Raw genomic sequence first — 22,118 nt, forward strand, 5'->3', positions numbered from 1 at the left:
AGGGGTCTCCAGTGAATGGATATTAACTGGAAATGTAAGAAACAAATCATTTCCCCTTAGCATGTGGGCCTTTTCACTCCGAACAAGGGATCGGAAGTCCACAGTTCACACCAGCTTGCAGACTCTAAGGCTGATCATGTGATTAGTTTAGCACTCCTTCCTTCCAGACACACATTCTCTGAGGATGTGCTACAGATTCTGATGGAGGCCAGGAAACCAAGCAGTAGAAAGTCTTGCATGGCAAAGTGGAAAAGGTTCTCTCATTGGTGCCATACAGAGGACTGAACTCAGCTTCAGCACAGCACAGTTGTCTCTGGGTTGAACGTGACTGCCAGACCTTTACAAAGCAAGCCTTTTTTTATGCTTCTATGAAGGTGCACACCTCTGCTCTTTCTTCATGTCTGTTTCTGAAGCTGTTTGTGCTCCCATTTGCCAGTGAAGCAGTTCCTTAAGGAGGGTTTGCTTTTAAGGTTCCCCAAGAAGGGTCTTGCTCCACCATGTGACTTGTACTTTGCACTGGAAAAGCTCACACTTTCTTGATTTGAACAAGCTGCTTCCATCCCCATAAAATTCCATTCTTGCAAAACTATTCTTTTGATAGCCCTGACCTTGGCTACAGTGAAGTTATAACTACTGGCTGTCATTTACAGGGAATCATTCTTGGTATTTCATAAGGACAGAATCACCCTTACGTCTACCCTTGTCTTATGCCAACGTCGGTTAAGAACCTTGCTGAATCAGATTACCTACCTTCCTTTGTTTTTCCCTTCTTATCAGAATAAAGGGGGAAATGTATTTCTTTGACATCTATAATCAACTGAAATTTTATATGGCTAAGGCAAAACATTACAGAAAATGTTAATAGCTCTTTATTGTCTTTGCTAAAGAAAAGGAAGGAAAAACAGAAAACAAATGTCTAAGTGGATAGCTATGTTAACCCCATCATGTTAAGCCTATTCCAGCTCTAGTGATAACTCATTCTGCAAGGTTCACAGTTGCCACCACAGCCTTCAGAAAGGTGATTACTACACAGGCCATTTTGGAAGCTACTACCTGGTCCTCAGTATACACATTTAGCAAGCATTGCCACTTATCCAGCATCTCCAGTCACGGTAGGTTTTGCTACAGCCATCCTTCAGGGTCCTTTGGTCTTAGGCACTCCAGCAAGCCAGCCTCCCTCTACTCTGTAAGCGTTAGGAGACTTCCCAAGAAGTCACTACTGTAATAACGATCTACAGCAAATGTAATATGGTTGTGTTAGGAGCTTACCATAATTGTAGTTGTTGCAGTGCCAGTATTTTCTTCCTTTCCCTCTATTTATTGTACCTCTGGTTTGGGGTGGGTTCTCAGTTTGATGCTAAGCAACTTTCACCTCTTCAACCTGACCAGGTAATCTCCTTTTTAGAATTCAGCAGTAGCTTGGAAAGACTGGTATTTGGTTCACTTTTGCCATCATCTACCACATGGGATGGGTCACCTCTGTGTGGGTTGCATCCATGGATCTCCCCATCCCTCACTCCTTCCCACTGCCATAAGTCCCCTGCCCTATCAAACTTATCTTCTAAGCTCACCTTTCTTATTGTTAAGTATATATTAAGCTGTGTGATTGAACATCTTTGCTTTAATGCTGTGTAGTATTGAATGTTTTCCAAACAAGTAATGAAATAACATTGCCAACATTACTAACTTTACTAGTTGGTGGTATTTTCATTTATTCAAAGAATTTAAAAAAGCCAAAATGCAACTTAAAAATGTATTGAAAATCCAAATTCTGAACAGTCTTTTTAATACAGCAATAATGAAACTGTAGCACACCTTATGCAAACCAACACACATGATGAAATTGGTCCGTGTGCCTCTTATTTATATGGGTATTCCACCACATAGTATTAACTTACATAAGAGAAAGAAGCTGCTTAATGCTTATAAGAAGACTCATTCTACCTAACGTGAGTATGCTTTAGGAAGCTCAGAACTGAGTATGAAATTAAAATAGCCACCGTTCCACAGATTCCAGAATCTAAGTTACCCCCTTAATTACTGTGCAACATCTCAAAAGCTGAGAAGTTGTCATCCATGGGCCTTGATAGTATACCTTGCTGTTTATCAGTGCCAAATATCGCCTGTCTGAACCCCTACTTAACTTCTTTGATTTAAGCCTCTCCACCGGTTATGTATGTTAACACTGTTGTATCATATTGGTTACTTATGAACCCATGACATTTCTGTGGCCTGGAAAACAGCCACTGTAATGATGATATACAAGGTTGGCCCAACTATGGACCCTGATAACTACAGAGACCCACTGATCTTACTAGCCTCATACGTAAAGCTATGCACATATTATCTCAGATATCATTAATCTGGACATTGAAAATCACTTTAACACTGGATTAGTTTGTCTTTGTCAAAGGAAGATCTTGCCTTTCTAACCTCATTTTTGAAAAAAAAAATAACCAGTTCATTGTTTAGAGATTATTCAGTATGTAGAGCACATCTGGACCTGGTCAAGGCCTTCAGCACTGTTCTCCATGCAGGTATTGTTAACAGGAGTGTAAATCTGAATATAAATCTTTATGTTGTGTAATGGATAGTTAACTGACTGCCTAATAGAACCCATATGGTTAGAGTCGCAGGTGCCACTTGTAAAGCAAAAAGTTGCCAGTGGTTTACCACATCACTCAGTGTTGGTCCCACTCTTATTTGCCATACATTTCATAGTCCTTCAGGTCAACACTTCTGGCCTATAATTATGTAATTCATCAGATGACTGTGAACTGGGTCCATAGTAGTTCGGAAAGCCTTCTATCTGGCTTACCTGATTTCCAAAGGCATCTTCACTAGATCCAGAGAAGTATTAATTCCCCTTTACTTGCATCTTGTAAGACTCATTATTGAATAAAATGCACTTTCTGGCATTAATTTGTCAAAACATGTCTCTCAATTTGAGTGACCTCAGACCCTAACTAAAAAGATCATTGGCATCAAAAGTCTTGGTTATTAGGATAGACTGACAGCCCTTTCTCTGTACTCGGTCCCTTACAGACTCCTCCCTGGAGGCATATTTCTAGCCTTTCGAACCATGACAGATCCAACTCTCTTTGACCTTCTTGCTTTTCCTTCACAGACCAAATGGCACCTCAGATACCCATTTAAAAAATCTAAACCTTAATAATCAGATAAATAAGATATGTTGGCATGATAGATTCATATCCTAATACATCCCTCACTTCTGGAACAGACTTTGTCACATGTCAAGTGGAGTAGCACTCTTGCCTCCTTCAGTGTAAAACTAGATTATTGGATAGGCAGCATCAAACGCTTCCCTGGTCTGTGTTATCTTGTAGTCCTTCAGGCTAGAGGAGACTTTTGAATAGGGGGGTTTGGCTAGGCTTGAAATGTTCTGAATTCTGAATCCAGAGACATATGTCAAATTGGGTATCTTCAGTGTGGAAGCTAGCTAACTCCAGAGCTATTAATTTTACTAATGCATTACCTTTCAGCAACCTTATTCATGGATAATGAAGAGAGCTGCAGAGCAAGCAAAATTACTTGGATATTGTTTCAAGCTACATTTATGTCTGAAAAAAATCAGTGCACAGCTGCAATGTACATATCTTCTTTGCCCCACTTACTAAGATTTCAGACTGGACCCAGAAAGCATGGCACAAGTCATATCAAATGCCTTTCATCTATATTGCACCACCCTAGTGTGCCCTGAAGCATAAAAAATACTACCTTATTGCTGATTTATATACATCATACACTGTCTGTAATAGTACCCTCAGTTTATGTAATATGCCAGTAGGCCACAGTACTCCACTGGTTCCCTCAAGTGAAAGTTCAGTAATGCAGCTTTCCCTGGGACCAAACTAAGTTGCTTGAAAAATTAAAAATTTTACTCTGTCCCTTCTAACCCTCTCAACCCTCAAAACTGGTGATTTTGGGAGAAAAAGTGGTGGATTATACTTAAACTATGACAATAATTATAGATGTAGACTTAATTTACTTCGGAAAATGCATGTTAATTCACATTCTCTTATTCTGTCGACTTTTAAGGTTAACAGCGTAAATGTAAAAAAAAAAAAAGTGTCCCTGATTATTTCTAGATTTGCCCCTGATTCTAGAGTAAGAGGTTGAGAGCTATGCTGTAAGAATCTAATTCAGCTGACCTCTATATATGTTATGAATTGATCAATTTGTGCCCAACATTGACTGTAACTCTCAAATGCTACCTCTCACGATATGCAGCCAATATGCTCCCTGCATGGTTAAAAGGTTACTTTTTTTCTTACAAGAACTTGTTTGGATGAATTAATATGTTTTAGTATTACTTGACTGGGTTTCTACTTAATGTGTGTGAATGTGGAAAAACATGGAACATGTAATTTTTAAAACTCAAAAAGTGGGACATTCCTTATAATGAGATACAGTTGAGGTGTGGTTAAGAGGTTCATTACGTTCGATAAAACAAACTGAGGAAGCCTTGATTTCTGTCTAGCAAGCTGCAGAAATTGCAGCAGTTTGGAGGTAATCACTGATTATGCAGTTAATGAGGTTAACGCTGCTGTAGACTTCAGTTCTTTAACTGTTCTGTGGCTTTGCCTCTATTCTTCTTTCCCCCTTGCTACATGCATGCTACAGAATGCTTCCTCCTACATCCAAAAGTGTCTGGTGGATCTAACTTTGCACTTTTGAGTTACCAGTTTTAGATGGGTTTTGCTCCCTTTCTTCAGTAGTGGTTATGATTGAAGTTCTATTATGTCATGTTGCTGATGCCATTTGAGCAAGCTGATGAAGACTGGCTGGTGAGTAGGCTCAAACAATTCTAAAAGTCATAATTTAAAGGGGCTAGTCAGAAGCTCACGTTATGTTCTTAATTTAAGGCTAAACTCATAGAGTTCCTCATCAAGTTCCAGATAGTTGAAAGGCATGGTCCTTTTTCATAAAAATAATGGGAGTTGGGCAAGAGGGTCAGCACTATCAAGTTGATGACCAGATGCAAGTTGTTTGTTCTCTGTTTAATCAGTGAATAAACACTTGTAGAAGGAATGAGAGAGTGGAGTGCAGACAATATTTGTAAAAAGAAAATGCCCTCATCTTGTATACTGTTTATCCTGATTGGCTCCCTTAAAGCCATGGGCTCCAGGTTGCCACTCAGAATGCCCCTTTTCTTATTAAACAATTAGACACTGGTGAGCTGTGCCCTCACTCCAGGGACCCACCTGCATCTGCCAAGGTAACAAAGATCCAGAGGCGGTGCTGTCATATGCCCTTTGTACCACTGACATGGGAAGGAAGGGAGGAGAGTCTTAGAAGTTGGGCCTGCCATCAGCCTTCTGCAGGCAGGAATCCCAGGAGGCAGTACTGCAACAGTGATTCTAGTCAGGCATTTACAACTTCTGCAAGTTTGTAACACAACTGCCTTTTTCTTGTGTGCTTGCATTATTTATATTTGAATCTTTTGGATGGGAAGTTTCATGGTGTTCATATCCTACAGCAGCAAGTTGATTTCCAGCAAGTATATCCTGTATTCCGTCTTAATGCCCTGTGCTTTTCTGAGAAGCAGTAGTTATGGACACCACCACAAAATGGATACTACACCATACGAATAAAACGCAGGCTGTGCTTCAGGAGATATGCAGATGATTTTTTTGTATGCATTTGTTAATGTTGATCGTGTTCCACCAAGCCCCTGGTACAAAATATTCATTTGCAGGGCTGCCATCATCATGGCTCCTACACCATTTCATATGGTAGTGAATATGTTGGTGTCAGATGCAATATTCCTTTGTGTTTTATTAACATTATCTGCTTTGAAAACTGGTACTTACTGTGTATTTTAATATTTACTTTGCAGTTACCCTGAAGCCATTACACCGGAAACTGAAGACTGGGATCCAAAACCAATGGTCATTGGCATCAACAATGTATTTGAAGTGGGATGCAGTATCCTTTTACAAGATTTTTTTTTTCTGTGCATTCAACATTATTTTTACAGCACCTTGGCACAGCTGCAGTGTGGTGTGTTTTCTGCAAGTGGCCCCTTTGACAAATGGCTGTATTGTCATTTAGATAACAAAGTATGTGTACTGAGCAGGACTGAAGGTGTGAATTTGGGCAGTATGGTGAAGAAAGTAAACTGCTTGGTTTCTAGGGGCATGGGAAAGGATAGCTAATCCCATTTCTACAATTTTGTTGAAATATTATTGTTTATTCAAATGCTTTTTGAGATCATTTTCACCATATACACAGACATCTTCATATATGTCTTGCTTTTGGAGAAATGGTTTCATCCATGCGCTATCACTTATAAATCATTTTTTATACAGTTTACTTTCTCAAGTTCATCTTAAGAGCACCTTAAAACATTGTGATGAATACATATGTATATGTGACTGATTTAACTTTAATTTTAGTTACTAAAGTAGGTCACAGGGCAGAAAGCAGATGTTTATAAGTATGTCGGCATTGTTGGTTTGGTTAAGTAATGTGCATGGAGATGCACATTATCTAACTGGAAGTTTAAGTATCCAGCTTAAGGGCAGTTCCCTACATTAGCCTCTTAACTATAGTGTGACCCAGCCATGAGCCAGGCTTTGGGTTTTAGTGCCAGCATACATAAAGTGTCTCTTTTTATTCTTTTCTAGCCAAAAGACTTTAAGAAGAATCAATTATTTTACAACATTACTTAAAACATTTCTGTATTCTTCAGTCACTTATCTTTAGCAGTTCATTTTTTAAAGTATTTCCACAGTTTCATTCCACTGTTAGTTTTCTAACAAAAAGCTTTCTTCGCCCACTTTGTTCTTTATCTAAACATACTCAGCATATGAATGGCCAGTAGCACTTTATTTCTTGTTACTTCCTTTGTATTGTATGATATTGATTAATTAGTACACCCTCTCCTTCCTCCATAGGTTCCTTCATCCCCTCCATACTAGTAATACTTCCTTCACATCACTTTCACCATTCTGTGACTTATGGTCATGTCTGTTTACACAATAAATTACATTTGATGACTGATTTATCCATCTGGGCAGACTTATTTTTCATTGAAAGCATAAGGTGCAAAGTTCCACAATAACTTATAAAACACAATAGAATATTTTACAGCAGACATTGTAATACTAATATTTACACTGTGCAGCAAATATAATAAGCATATAAATCATATACACAGGGAGCATTTCTGCAGATGTATTTATTTATTTACTTTTTTTGTTAACCAGTTTAGTGCCTGTACCATGTGCCTGTTTTCAAGGGGACCCAAGCATGTTATTATACATTTGGGGGAATTTGGCCAACCTACACCAGGGAAGTTTCTGTACTGTTTGTTGGTAGAATTGTTCAGTGTAACATCAGCATGAGAGAAAGAGAGAACAGTGAGTATGTTGCAGGGGATGTTGGAAGGACTAAGTGGTAGTGCAAGCAGAAGGAGGAGGAATGGCAGGCTATTTTAGAGTGGATATTTGAATTATATTTAACCGTTAAAATTAATGGATTAGGAAGAATGAAAAGAAAAAAGATGGCTGTTTTATGGATTGAAATTATTCCTCCTTTTTTTGGAATGGGAAGTAAGTTTTAGCTAAAAGAGAGGCAAGGACTATAAATATGCCCTGAGTTCAAACTTCCCACAGAAGAGCAGTCTGAAGTGTAAAGATACAATCAGGAGAGGAACATGGTGACTTTGTTGATCAAGAGCTTTCAGCAAGTGAACGGGGCAGTAGGATGCCACTGTCTTAAGTAACAGCAGCACAAGGGAATACACTGAGGGGAGATAATGGAGCTGTGTAATAAAGATAACATTTAGTGAGGCCAAGAGCAAAAGAAGGGACTTGAGTTAGCATGTATATTATAGTTAAACTGCCGTGTTTTAAAATTCAGGATGTAAAACTATGAATAACATGCTGGGAAAGAAATTGTGTGAGAGAGATCTTTTCAGACATTTGAACTTGTGGCACCTTTTTTTTTTTTGATAAGCTGAACCTGAAAGTGACATTGGCATATGGGAAAAATATGTCTTGATTCATTAGACTGCACAGCTTGATTTTCTTTTCCTTTCAGAATTGATTATATCAGTCAACATGATGTAGAGATGTAGTTAAAGGAAAACTGGGACTGTGTACAAGCTAAAATAAAAAAAACATCGTCGATGGAATAGGTCTCAGCACTAGGGGATGAGAAATCTGAGTTTCACTTAAATAAAAGAACGCAAACTACTGTACTTGCTCAGTGTCCAAAGAAATGTTTCTTTTTTGTATATGAGGGGTAGCTCATTCGTGTATGTCCTAAAAAGAGATGTGGACAATGAGGTGAAATGAGACATTGAAGTAAAGAATGTAGATGATTTTGTAGAAAATATAAACAAATACATGAGTGGTTTGATTGCATGCAAGACAAAAGTACAGAGTTTAAAGAGTCAGTAGAAGGCAAGATGTAAATATAAATGTGGATGAATTTTTACAGAGAACAAAAAACTATACAGACTGCAGTCAAAGTCCAATCCTGAATCAAAAAACAAAGAAGCAGAAAAAACAGTACAGTCAACACAGCCAAGGCCAGTTTAAAACCACTTTTAATAAAATAAGAAAACAAGAAAACAGAATGGCTAAGCGCTTTCAGCCCTTCATCGGATCTACACCAGGCAGGTGTGTCATGTTTCTCCTTTATTAATTGCTTTATATTTAGAGCCATTGACAAAGAAAATAAGGGACTCAGAATTTCAGTGTTATAATTGGTATGGTAATCAATAATAGTTGGCTTTTTTTGCAGATAATATTATTGTGTACCTGATAAATCCAGAAAAGGACATCCAGCTTTGTGGAACATTTTGAGATGGTGATAAGCCTTTTCAAGCTATAAAATTAATGAAGGTAAAAGAAAAGATATAGCATAAATTTTGTACTCGCACATGAATTGGTTTAGCAATACCCATATTTATGGGGACAAGGTATGACAAAGTATTTAGGAGTATTGGTTAAAAATGCTTCTGTTATGGCAGCTAATTGTATGTCGGAAGAGATTAAACAAAAACTGAGAAACTGGAATGTCTTGTTTATGGATATGAATAGTAAAATGCAAACAGCGGGAATGTTTTTAGTTTTCTATACAGATCAGGCATATTTTTATCAAGTAGAGGAGAAGTTGTGGGCAGTAATTAATAGAGTTGAAAAAATTTATTTTGAGGGAAAAGAGGGCAAGAGTTAAGTGGGATAAGTTGATCTTTCTAATAGAACAAGTTGGTTTAGGATTACCTGATTTGAAGGGATATTTTTTCAAGGTGTTTTTCCAACAAACATCTTTATTAAGTTTTTACATATGACATACACAATCTTACATTTATATAATTGAAAAACAAACAAAATGATACCACTTTAGTTGCAAACAGTATACTTCACAGACACCATTGAAACGACTATAGTTGCAAATATTATACATCACTTATAATCCATCCAGTGATTGTCAGTTATTCCTTTCATTCAAATCCTGCCTCTTAAACCTTGTTCCTGCTCTGCATATATTGTTCCCACAATTCCCATTTTTCTTATGTAGTTTGCTCCTTCCCTTTTCTAAAGATCCCAGTTCCAGTTGTTTTATCTCTGTTACTATATTCACTGCTTCTAGTAAAGTTGGTCTAAGCTTTGATTTCCATTTTCTAGTAATTGCTTTTTGTTGGCAGCTACCATAATTCGACTCAGCAAGGCTTTGAAGGGATATTTTAGAAGGTTATACTTCAAAGTGTAAAGAGATGAAGTAGGGGAAAATTTCAAGAAATAAGGAGAGAGTGGTTTTTTTTGGATGCAGATCTTTAAGGAGAGTAATAACAGCCATGCAGAATATTATGTTCATAAAATAGCAAAAAGTATTTTAAGAACTAAGCCAGCACAAGAATGAAGAAAGGAGATTTTGCCAATAGGAATGACTGCAAGTAGGGTTACAGAGAATAGGCAAGAGGGTCTGGAATTTACTGCAGAAATCTGGCAAAGGAACCCCAAGGTGTTGGGAGCAAATTACTAGAGAGGGAAAGATAATAGAATTGAATGAGTCTAAGAAGTTATTTGGACTGCAGGCTAGAGAGTGCCTTCACTACCAGGGATTGATGTTGGAGAAAAGGGAAAGGAATAGGGGGATCTTACGTGTAAGACCTACTGTGGTAGAGTTTTTAGCTGAATGTAGAACAGAAGCTGCTCTTAAAATTGTGATAATTATGGGGCATATAATAAATTGTATGCTAACGGTAAGATTCAGTCAGAGGAGGTTAGAAAAAATTGGAAATAGAGATTGAATAAGCAACTTATAAGAGAGCAATGGGGGGACATATGCAAGGCTCCCAAGTATGCAACAACCAAGGTTTAGGATTTTTGCTTAGAAGTGTTTGTATAGGTATTTTATACCCACAAGCAGACTTCAAAGAATTTTTCGTCAGGTAGGTGGCAAATGCTGGAGGTGTGATAGGAAAGAAAGAAGTCATATATTTTTGGAGTGTAATGAGTTATCAGATTTTAAAAATTCCTTACAGAGTACTCTGTCAGAAATACTTGGTGAGCAAATGGGTATAACTAAGGAAATTATTGCTTTGAGCTAGGACACAGGATCTGAATTGCATTAACATAGTAAGGCCTTGTTAATTTCAATTCTAGTGGCTGCCAAAAGAAGCAATTGCTATAGGTCATGGAAATCAAAGTATATAAACCAACTGTATTTGAAGAATTGAATATTGCAACAGAGATAAAGGAGCTGGAAGTGGCATCTTTAGAAAAGGGAATGACCAAATAACATAGAAATAAATGGAAAGTGTGAGAACAATACATGCAGAATAATGTTCAGGAGGAGGAGGAGGTTTAAGGGAAGGCAGGACTTGAGCAATTTATGTAATACTGGACTGATGGTTTGAAAAAGAACAGATGTGGACTGGAAACATGTTGATATGGCTTGTTTGCTTTTATATTAATTGTTTGCTTTTATATTAATGTATGTTTGCCTGTGTCTTAAGTGGTGATGTAATGTTGTTCTGTCGGTTTTTCCCAGTTAGGGGTCGCCATAGCGGAACTCCGGTCCGCTAATGATTGGCAGTAGATTTTTTTACAGGTGCCGAGGTGCCAGCTTGACGCCCAACCTTCAGCGAAGGTACGCCCATTCTACGCACGTCTTTCGAACGCCACTCGACCGTTGGGAGGACATGCAGACTCCACACAGAAGGCGCTCCAGCCGAGAATCGAACGGGAGAACCTCTTGCAGTGAGGTAACAATGCTACCACTGCACCACCGCAGCTTAAGCAGTGATGTAATAAAGATGTTTAAAAAAGGTAATTTATTTTATTTTATTTTACATTTGTTTGCCAGGAAAAGCAAGAAGCCAGTTTTCATTGGAGGCCTGGGGAGGAAAGCTTCACTACAGTATGTTTAAGCACAATATGTAAGAGTAATACTAACTAGTGCATTCTCTACAGACACTTGGTAGTCATCGCCAGCCCAGCTCCCATAACCAAGCACCTTGGGGTATAAGGATCCCTCTCTGTGTGCTGTTTTTATGTTGGTAATCCACCTCTTGTGGTAGACATGTTCTTGGGAGTTTTGCATGCCTTGTTCCTGGCATGTGGTATTGTAACCGTTACCCTTCACCAAACTTGATGAAGACTTCTGTTTAGACATTGATGTCCTGTACCACTCCCAGCCCCATCTGCTCCTGAAAAGCCTTGTCCACGTTACTTTTGGTAAGTATGCTGTTGCTGTTTGTGCAGATGACCTGCAGAAATCTTTGTCTCCTGGGATGTGAACTTTTTCAGTTGGTATACTAACCCAGATAACTGTATCTTGGGAAAAGAAGAAATTCCTAAGATACATCACCATCTTGGTTAGCACACCCAGGCCACCACCCTGTTTGAAGGTCTGCCCTCAGTCCCAATACATGGTCACCAGGAATTCCTCCACCTCTGTGAGCTGCATCTGTGTGTTACATTAGTCTGTCAGTGTGTGTGCTTGGTGGTGTGTGTGGATGGCTCATATGACTGTATGCTGCCATCCACCCCATATTGTGGCCACTTGAAGTTCAGCATTAAATCACTGTTGCAGTAGTATAAGCTTTATGGGTTATTTCCTGTGGAAAATAGGTATGATAACCATCCAGCTTTCAAAGGTTATGGGCATCTTCCACACTCCCTGGTCACTGAACAACTCAAGCAGAAGAGTGTAAAGTTCATGGATTGATTGCCAAATATGCAGAACTTCCTTGCTGTCAAAGTGTGCTCTTTTGTGCATGCTTCCCATGATTGGTCATCTAGCATTTTTCCAAGGCTGACCAGATGAGTATCCCAGTTGGAATATATTCCACTTTACCAATTTTTGTGAAGAAAAGTTTTACTTTTCTTTCAGAAATTCTTGTTAAGAGCTAGGACTGGTGTGTTATTGGCTGTCACTAAAAATGTTACCATAAACATGATTCCTTCTGGGTAAATAGCTTGTAAAAGTTTGTTTTTTGAGAGAACACGTTTTCTTTTCATCTCAGAAATTATAGTTGAGGGCTAGTATTAGAGGTTTTGAGGCTTGTCGTTACAAAATTTACCTCAAAATTTACTTTTTTTCAGTCTAGTTGTACCACTGAATGTCAAAGGCTTTGCTACCCGATTGTCAGGCTATTTCTCAGAAGAGGTTAACTCACAGACTCACAAAGCTCCTTTTATACAACATTCCCCCTGCTGATTGGTTACATCATTTTTTTAAATGCATGCTTCTTTACAACGCATATAAATATTACAAAGTGTATAAGTATATAAACCTTATAACATTCACATATAATTTTTTTTTATGTCCGTACCAAACCTTTCAAATACAATTTACATTTTCTTTATACCACAGTGACATGTTACAAATTTCCCCCACTGTGCAGTTGACATATCCATTAATTAAATATTCAGATTTACCTTAAGCTTAAGACCCCTTGGATATTGATTGCTGTTTTAGTTATGTCATTGGATAGAGCCAATGCATTGTCTGGAGTCTTTCGGACTCCAGCTCTGCATAATATGCTTTTTGCTGACTGGTAAAAGCGTGGGAAAATAGGCTTGCAAATTGTGATCCTTGGTTTACAGAAATTGAGAAAGAAACTAATGTGCAGTTTGAGCAATTGGAGAGGATGATGATTAAAGAAGTCAACTTATTTTATGATACCAAGCTTTTGGAACATTATTTGAGCTTGGGTATCACATCTTAAGGTTTACTTGTTGATCGTATACCAGCTTGGGATTTTTCTGAGGGTGAAAATGACCTCCCGGAGGAGTGGAAGCAGGTGTACCTTGATTGTACGTTGGGGTTTATCTGTATTTTGATCAAAAGGAACAAGCGGTTGCAAGACAAGCTGCAATGTGATATCACTGATTTGCAGAGTAAACTGCTAAATGAGTAAGCAGATAATACGTTTGCAGCTAATATGACTGTAATTAAAGCTAAAGTAGAAAAAATCATATAAGAAGCCACTGGTAGGAAGAGGGAGAAGCTGTTGAGAGATGTTGAGGACTTCCATGTTGGACAGGTGTATGCTTGGCAGTGAAGGCCTAAACAGGGTAGGCCTAAGTCCAGATTTAATGAGCGTGATTCTGTCGCAAGGGAATCTTCAGTGTTGTCGGAGATCTCATCAAGGAAGAGTGTGTCTTTTGAAAACATTAGGTTGGAAGATAAAGGTGAACAACTGCAGCAAGTTGAACCGAAGCAGAATGAGTTTTTTTTCCATTGGCAAAAGAAAAAGACAGGAAGAACAGGACCAGGGACTTCAGAAAGACTTCAGGACTGATTTTTGGACTTCTTTTGGGTATGATGTTTTTTGCAATATTTCTATTAATTCCAGTAATGATGCAAGTGTTATTGAGAATGTTTATCTGCAAGCTTTACAGGTAATTAATTTATCTAATTTAAGCATATGTCAGGATGGTTTGAAAGTACTGGAAAAAGGTAAGAAGTCTGTACCTACTGTTATTCCTACCTTAGCTGACATTGTGTTTGATGTGAAAACATTTTGCCAGAAGCTACATTTGAGAGTTTGTTTTGCTAATAAAAATATGTTGTGTTCAAATGTATCTGAAAATGAGGATGTGAACTAAGATGATTCATAGTTAGATTTATCTGTTTATGACGGTGTATTTTTTGGTGATGAAAATGTATATGGCAATGAGATGGATCAAAGTTTGTATGGTACAGGATATAGGAAGTTGCCTGTTCCTGTTTTTTCAAATGCAAGTGCGTTTTTACCTCCTAAGTTATTCCCTGCTGTAAATTTGTTCGGACAGGTGTTGCTTAAAAAGGTTGAGTTGGACTATTTTAAGTTTCAAAAAGCTAAAAACAGTTCAATTTATCCGAACAGGAATGGCAGGCTTTAAACCAATTAAGGGGCAATACTGAACGTTATGTGTTCAAACAGTCAGATAAAGGGGGAAATTGGGTGATTTTACCTAGGAGTAAATATAATACTATGGTTAGAAATTTATTAATGAATGGCAATTTAACATACCCCTCCTCAAACAATCCAATTGAACAGTTTAATGCATTATTGCTGGAATTGTTGGGGGGGGACTTGGTTTTCTGGATTCTGCTGATGTAAAGATGTTGCATGTTGCTATGCCTGTTGTTCCAAATTTGTATGCCATCCGTAAGGTGCATAAAAATGTATCCAACCTGCCTAGAAAGGCCCATAGTTTCGGGGGTAAATTCATATTTAGCAAATGTTGGCGTTTTTCTTGATTCTTTGCTTAAACAATATTTATGTACGGTTCCTGCACATATCAAAAATACTCAGGAAGTAAGTCAATTGGTTACTGAGGTGGAATGGCAAAATGATTACTATTGGGCCATTGTAGATGGTCTGTGCTTTGTATATCAATATTGATTCAAAATGGGGTTTGGAGGCCATTTCGAATGTAATGGGTGAAGATCCGTGTACTGCTTTTGTGATAAGACTTTTGGAATTTTGTTTAACACATAGTTACTTTGTGTTTGAGAGATTTTTTTTACAGAAAAGAGGCACTGCTATGGGTGCACCATATGCTCCGTCCTATGCAATCCTTTATATGGGGGAGTTTGAAAAGGGATTCCTGTATAGTACTGAATTTTTCAGAAACCATGTCATTTTATATAAAAGCTTTATTAATTACCCGTTTTTTTGTTTGTAGAGGTTCTATAGGTGAATTTCCAGTTTTTTAGAGGAATTAAATAAAAACTTGCATGGGCAGAAATTTTCTTTTGAGTTTTGTAAGAATACCATAGAATTCCTTGATGTGGAATTTTATGTGGATGAACATGGTAAAACTCAGTTTAAACCTTACCACAAACCCACTGCTGTTAATAACTTTTTGCATGCTAGTAGCATGCATCCTCCACATCTTATTAGTTCCCTTCCAGTAGGTGAATTTAAGCATACCCTACGTAATATTTCTGAAGATAAGCTTGAGGAAGTCGAGCTTAATGAAGTTGTTGAAAGACTGTTAATGAGAGGCTACAGTAGGCATATGTTGAATGATGCAGTTAAGAGGGTGTATGGTGGTGAGGGTACGAATAAAGGGAGACTTTTGATGCATGAAAATAATCCAGGTTTTGGTAGGCAGTGGAAGGAGAATAATAATGTGAGGGATCATCAGGGCAATGAGATGGACAAGAAGGACATAAAATACATCACAATGTACTCCCCATTTTCAGACATTTTGAGAAAATTGGTGGTGGAATCTTAGCATCTTGTATCTAGAGATGAGCAGTTTGGTGGTTTATTCTCAAAGTGTATTAAATTTTCTTTTGCGGGGTATTTAAATCTTAATGAGCTGCTCAGTGTTAGGCAGGTTGGTGTAAATTTTGATAAAGTTAGTACATTCCGCTGTAAACATTGTATAGTGTGTAAAAGGGTAAAGAATTTGACAGGCAGTTATATCGATGGAAAAAGATTTATTTCCAGGAGACAATTTAGTTGCAGTTCCTGTGGGGTGGTATACATTTTGCGTTGTGGTTATAGTAAAATTAAATGGTATGTGGGACAGACTCAAAGAATGGTTAAGGTTAGAATTTTAGAGCATTTGGGCAACATAAGAAAGAGGAATATTAACAGTCCTGTTGCTGAACATTTTCACTTGGTCCATGGTGGGTTTGATGAAAGTTTGTTCTTGTGTGTTGTGGGTCAGCCTTATAATATGAGGGGGGTGACTTCATTATGAAGTTACTCAGGTTAGAAGGTAGGATGATTATTAATTTTGGCACACTTTCTCCAAGGGGGTCTTAATCTTGTTAAATTTGAATATTTAATTAGTGGGTATGTCAACTGCACAGTGGGGGAAATGTGTAACATATTGTTATGGTATAAAGAAAATGTAAATTGCATTTGAAAAGTTTGGTACCTACATACATTTTTTTTTTACATGTGAATGTTATAAGGTTTATATATTTATACACTTTGAAATATTTATATGCTTTCTAAGGAAGTATGGATTTGAAAAATGATGTAACCAATCAGCAGAGGGCAATGTTGTATAAAAGGAGCTTTGTGAGTCTGTGAGTTATCCTCGAAGGCAAAATGCCGAGGTAGCAGATGTATACATAAAGTGAATTCAGCTTCTATTCTTTGCGTGGCTCTTTTTTTTTTTGTTCAGTGTTATTTCTGATTGCTGTTTTAGTTATTTCTCAGAAGAGACCTGGGTCAGACTTCAAGCTCTTAGGTTCTTCTTTCCCTGTTGTACAGTAGTCTTCGGTCTTTAAGTCGGCCTCCCCTTAACCTCAGCCACTGGTGAGTGACTCTGCTGATGCCATTTCAGGTACCTTGAGCCACTAATTGATTTCTCGCCATCCAACAGGTGTTGCTTCTGAAGAAGCCCCTAAAGGCCAGGATATAGGCACATCCTCTACGGCTGTTGAGATGTCCTCTTTGAGCAAGAGAGAACCACACTTATCAGTCTCTGAGTAAGGAGAAGATGATATTCTACCACAAAGCTGCCCTAAGGAACTCTATTCGGCTTGGTCTCCCAGGAAAAGAAAACAGAAAGTTAGGCATTTTTCTTCTCTTTAATATGGAATAGACAGGAAAGATTGTCTGGGTTTTGCTAAGGGTTTATTTCAAGCTTTTCAATCTCTGAATTCTGAGTGTTCCCAGATTTTCCTGTCTCAGATTCTGATTCTCAGTCTGACAGGAATTACATCTGAGTTACGTTTCTCAAGTGCCAGTCCCACAGAGAGGGGAATCAAATTCTAAGAAAAGCTGTTCTTCAGATTCCAGTCCTGAAGAGTTATATTTTTCTGATAAGATTGCCAGAATGATAGGGTTGTTTTTTATTTTTTTTTTTTTTGAGATCAAAAAGAAATTCCAGAATTCCCAGAAAAGATACGACTTACTACAGGCAGATTTTCCTCAGCCTTTAACTGTTCCTTCTGTCCTGCCAGCATAAGGGGATGCTTTCTTGGCAAGCTAGTAGATGTTCTTCGTGTTTCACTGTTGCAGTCATCACATTTGAGTTATCTACTTGCAGTAGCCCTCAGTCGGCCTGATTAACATCTCTAAATTTTTTAATGTCTTTCATGTCTCAGGAAATATTCTTATGGCACTCTTGATGCTGTATCTAGGGCAGCCACTAATGAGTCTGTGATGAGAAGGTTTGCCTGTTTACATTACCAGAATTTGCCAGAGGATGTCAAAGGTGAGATCCTGAATGTCACCCCCCCCCCCCCCCCCTGGTTAAAGAGTTATTATTTGTAACTTCCTTTGCTGAGGTCTTTAGGCCTTTAAAAGATTTGATGAAAGGGGGAAGTTAATTCAAGGGACTACCCAGATTTATCAATCCACCATGCCAAAAATACTGTAGAAACTTTCCTTCCAATTCAGGTTCTTTTGTTTTTTTGGAACCATTAAAAAAAAAAAAAAAACGTCTCAGCAAGGCACAGGTAAACAGAAGTTCAGAAAGTAATGTCAGGGAGGTTCAAAAAAGAAGGGAGGATCCTGCCAGAAACAAGGACAATGTAAAAAGCAGACTTGGCTATGTGTCCCTTAATGTGTTTTCTCCTCCCCACCCTGGCTTTCCACTAAAGTTGCCCCCATGTCTAGGTCTTCACTCTCTCTGTTACAATAGGTAATCTCAGGCACTTGGGTTCTGAGAGTAATTACAAGGTTATAACTGGGAATGGGACTCCATCCTTCTTTCCAAGGGGTCCACTGTGTCTCTCCTAGCAAACCCTCCCTATTTCCTCCTATCCTAGATCAGATGCTGTCTTAGGGAGTAATACAGCGTGTTCTCATACATCAGTCAGGGAAGGTTTTATTCAAGAATGTTTCTGGTGACAAAGAAAGTGGGAACTTGGAAGCTTAGATAGTTCTTTTGTAAGCCTTCATATACAAGTACCAAAATTAAAAAAAATATTTCTCTACAGTCTCTGTTACCCCCTCATTCTACCTCTCAGTTTTCTAATAACTCTGAATTTTAAAGATGCTTATCACATTACAGTACTCCAAGATTTCAGACTTTTTTGTTTTTCTGTGTCTGGTTCAAATCTGAAATTTTCTTCTTTACCCTTTGGCTTGTGTACAGCTCCATGGGTGTATGTAATATGCCTGGCTCCTGTAATAGCCCATTGCAGGCTGCAGGACATTCACATTCTTCCAAACTTAGTCAACTGCTTCAGTTTTGCAGATTCTTTTGTTATAAGTTATTAACAATCTGTAGATTAGTTAAATGTGTTTTTCTCGTGCTGGGATTTCAGGTGAACATAGAGATGTCTTTTCTCATTCATTCTCACATGATAATGTTTCTGAAATGTCTCCTGGATAAATCCCTCATGATAGCTTTTTTTTTCAGGTCAAAGTAGAATTTTACAAAGAAGAATTTCTGATATTCTGCAACCAGTGTCTGACATCTACCAGGGAATATCCCAGGATTCTGGGTTCCATAGCCTCTACCATTTTTATGACTCCTTTGGCCATAATTCATATGAGGAAAATTCAATGGTTTCTCAAGTCAGTTTGGACCCAGCACCAGCACCCTCTGTCAGTTCAGATTCCAGTACTGGGTTTGTAAAAAAGTGAGTTACTCTGGTGGGTGTGCTGGTTATCTCTCAATCAAGGTCTCCCTTTCTCACTTCCAGCCACTACTCATTGTATAACCACAGATTGCATCATTCCAAGTGGATGAAAGTTTTGAGTCCGTAGAACAAGCAGGACAGACTGAAACAGTCAAAGAAATGATGGATCTAATTGATGCACTCAAATCTCTTAATCATCTTTGAGTCCCAGTCCCTCTACTAGTAATCCAGGGCAACACTACAGTGATGTGATACATAAGCAGAGTGGAATTGATCCTACACCCTTTTGCAGACTAGCTGATGTAGCAATGGAACAAAATACTCAGCACAGTCTGCCCTAAGCTTGCATTCATTTGTAAACTTAGCCAGCCATAGCTGACTTTTACTTCAGAAAAGTAGATGCCAAACAGGAGAGGGCCCAGCACAGAACCCTGGGGGACTCCACTGGTAACTGGTCTCTTTGTGGAGGTAACTTCTCCTATTTAGATTATCTGCATCCTATCTCTGAACCAGTTGGCAGTCCTGCTGGTGACATATAGGGATGTGTTCCCTAGTTTATTTAGCGTTTCTGCTGTGAATGATTGGGGAATTGTCAAAAGCTTTGACCAGGTCAGGGTATGCTGTGTGTATCATTTTGCCTTCATCCTTTGCTTTGTTGGCATTTTCGAAAAATCAACCAGGCTGAGTAGGCATGACCTGCCCTTGATGAATCCAAACTGAGACTGGTCCAGTGTTTGGAGGTTCCCTGTATCCTGATTGATTAATTCCATTATGTCTTTCCGTGGCTTTGTATATGAGAGTGGACCAACTTATGGGTCTGCAATAGCCTGTGTCTGTGAAAGGTCCTCCATTATATAGGGAAATGATTGTAGCTGTTCTCCATTCACTTGGTACAAATGATGTTTATATCACAACCATTCACTTCCATTGACATGTAGCCTCTAAATGGAGGCCGAGATTGAACAGTGTTAAGGGATGTGGCTAAATCGTGCTTCTTGCTATTTATTATGCATCCAGGGATATTGCCAAGACCCATCGATGCAGTATTTTTAGCTTTTATAGCATTTTTAAAACTTAATCTTGGGTGATGGCTGTAAGCAAGCCAGTTTCAGGTATATCTTATGGGACAGACAGAGGATGGAGAGGGTTAAAGTTAGAGCTAAAATTTTTTTCAGTAAGTTCACTATATCTTCAACCTGAGTGTGTAATGTTCCAGGAATCCTTGGACAAAGGCCTGGAAGACAGGAATGCTTCTGTACATCTTTCCACCCTTTCCTTTAATAACTAGGGTTATTTTAAAAATTCAGTATCAGTCTTCTAGAATAAATGTGGTGACCCTCTTCTAGCTCAGGCAACAGTGGTTCTAATCTTTCCTTTGAAAAAGGCCAAGAGCAGTTGCCATAAGCTTCCTCACAGAATGTACTTATACCAGACAGCGGTTATTTGATATTCATTCCAGCCTACAATTTATTCAGCTTGCTGCCTGGGTGATAGAATTTTGTTACCTTTTAGACACCTGTTTTCTGAGGACATGCAGCAGGTATTAAATGAGGTTAAGAAACCTGTTACTTAGAATGTCCTGTTTGGCTGTGTGGAAAATATTTTCTGTGTTAAAGTAAGAACCAGAACCCTTTTCTGGCCCAGCTACCTCTTGTTCTACATTATTTGTGCAAGTGATTATCCTTTGGCCTTTCTTACTCTTCTGTTAAGATTCATCTCTGTCATCTTTGCCTCTCTGCCCATGGATCCTGCCAGTCTGCCCTGCCTCATGTGAAACAGTTCTTGAAAGGTGTTTTACATATCCACATACCTAGAAGGCAGGTGGATCCTTCTTGGGATCTTGATTTTGTACTGGGAAAGCAGACACTTTTTCCTTGTGAACCTGCTCATAAGGTTGATTTGATGTACTTGTGTAGGAAAACAGTGATGTTCATCAGTGGATCATTTTTGCAGTAGCCTAAGCTTGTATGGGATGTTCTTCATCTCACATTGCTGCAGTCCTGACACTTGGGTAGTCCGCTGTCCACGGTCGGCCCGAATATCAAAGTATAAGGCTGACGTCGGTCAGGGCGCATTTAACTGACGCCAGGACGTCAGGGTACAAATGCGCATGACCGACGTCATATCCTCAGTCTTTTTTGCCGCATGGTCCGATGCAGAAGCAGCATTGCAAGTGCCAGTTGGCGTTCTGAGATTTTTCGATTTAGAAGTTTCAGACCGAGTTCAAAGTTGGCTAAGTACCCCGTTGGGGAATATTTTAGTTTTTTCTTGCCTCAGTCATTTACCGGATGTCAGAAAAGTCAATAATTGCGTTTCTTGTGGGAAACAGATACCGCATAGAGATTATCATACTTTGTGTATTCCTTGCTTAGGGCCTGAGCACGACATTGTTGGCTGTCGCTCTTGTGCTAGATTTAATAAACGCACTATAAAGAGAAGGTTGGATTGTGCAAGGTTAGTCTTTGGGAAGCGGTGCAATTATAAAATGCCGCCGGATGCTCCGGCGCCCGCTTCTCAAGAAGCGCAAAGACAAGGCAGTTAAGCCTAGGCTAGAAGAACCGTCTGTACCGGACGCGGTTCTTTAGAGGTGTCGGTGGAGCCGGTGGCTCCACCGGAGATTTCTTTGTGTTCCCAGAGTGAGACCTTATTATTGCAAGATGTGGCCTCTCAGGAGGCAAGTCAGGCTGAGGGGCTTCTCAGGTTACTATACTCCCTCCCTTCCTAAGGTGGCTAGGCCCTCTCCTTCTGTTTCTAAGGCTTCTCCCAGGGGCAGGCCAGGTTTAGCTTCAGTTGGTGTTACCCCAGCTCTTCAGGTACTATGCCCAAGAAGCATATGCTTAAAATGGCAGAAGATTTGATTACTTTGATTAGAGGTTCTATGCCCCCTCCTGTTAAGAGACCTAGGGTGGAGCCTGAGCTGGGGGGTTTTGAGCAAGCTTCAGATGTTTCAGAGTCTTCGGCTGAAGACTTGCAGGAGTACTCTCCTTATTCTGATTCTGATGTGGATGATTCTACTCCTTCTGCTACTCCTCCTGAGGATTTTTCTTTTTCAGAAACTCTTCATTCCATGAGGGAGCATTTTA

At 38.9% G+C, this 22,118-nt stretch overlaps 1 protein-coding gene across 1 annotated transcript in view; it reads left to right on the forward strand.

The window, feature by feature from the left end:
- Window positions 1–22,118, forward strand: part of DCTN6 (dynactin subunit 6) — an 856,966-nt gene that overhangs the window by 562,340 nt on the left and 272,508 nt on the right. The window contains exon 4 of the mRNA XM_044059469.1: window positions 5,861–5,949. Coding sequence (XP_043915404.1) covers window positions 5,861–5,949 — 89 coding nt within the window. The remainder of the gene's footprint in view (window positions 1–5,860; window positions 5,950–22,118) is intronic.

This window comes from Protopterus annectens, chromosome 17.part0, assembly GCF_019279795.1.
Source record: "Protopterus annectens isolate FY-2018-M chromosome 17.part0, PAN1.0, whole genome shotgun sequence".
Lineage (NCBI taxonomy): Eukaryota > Metazoa > Chordata > Ceratodontiformes > Protopteridae > Protopterus > Protopterus annectens.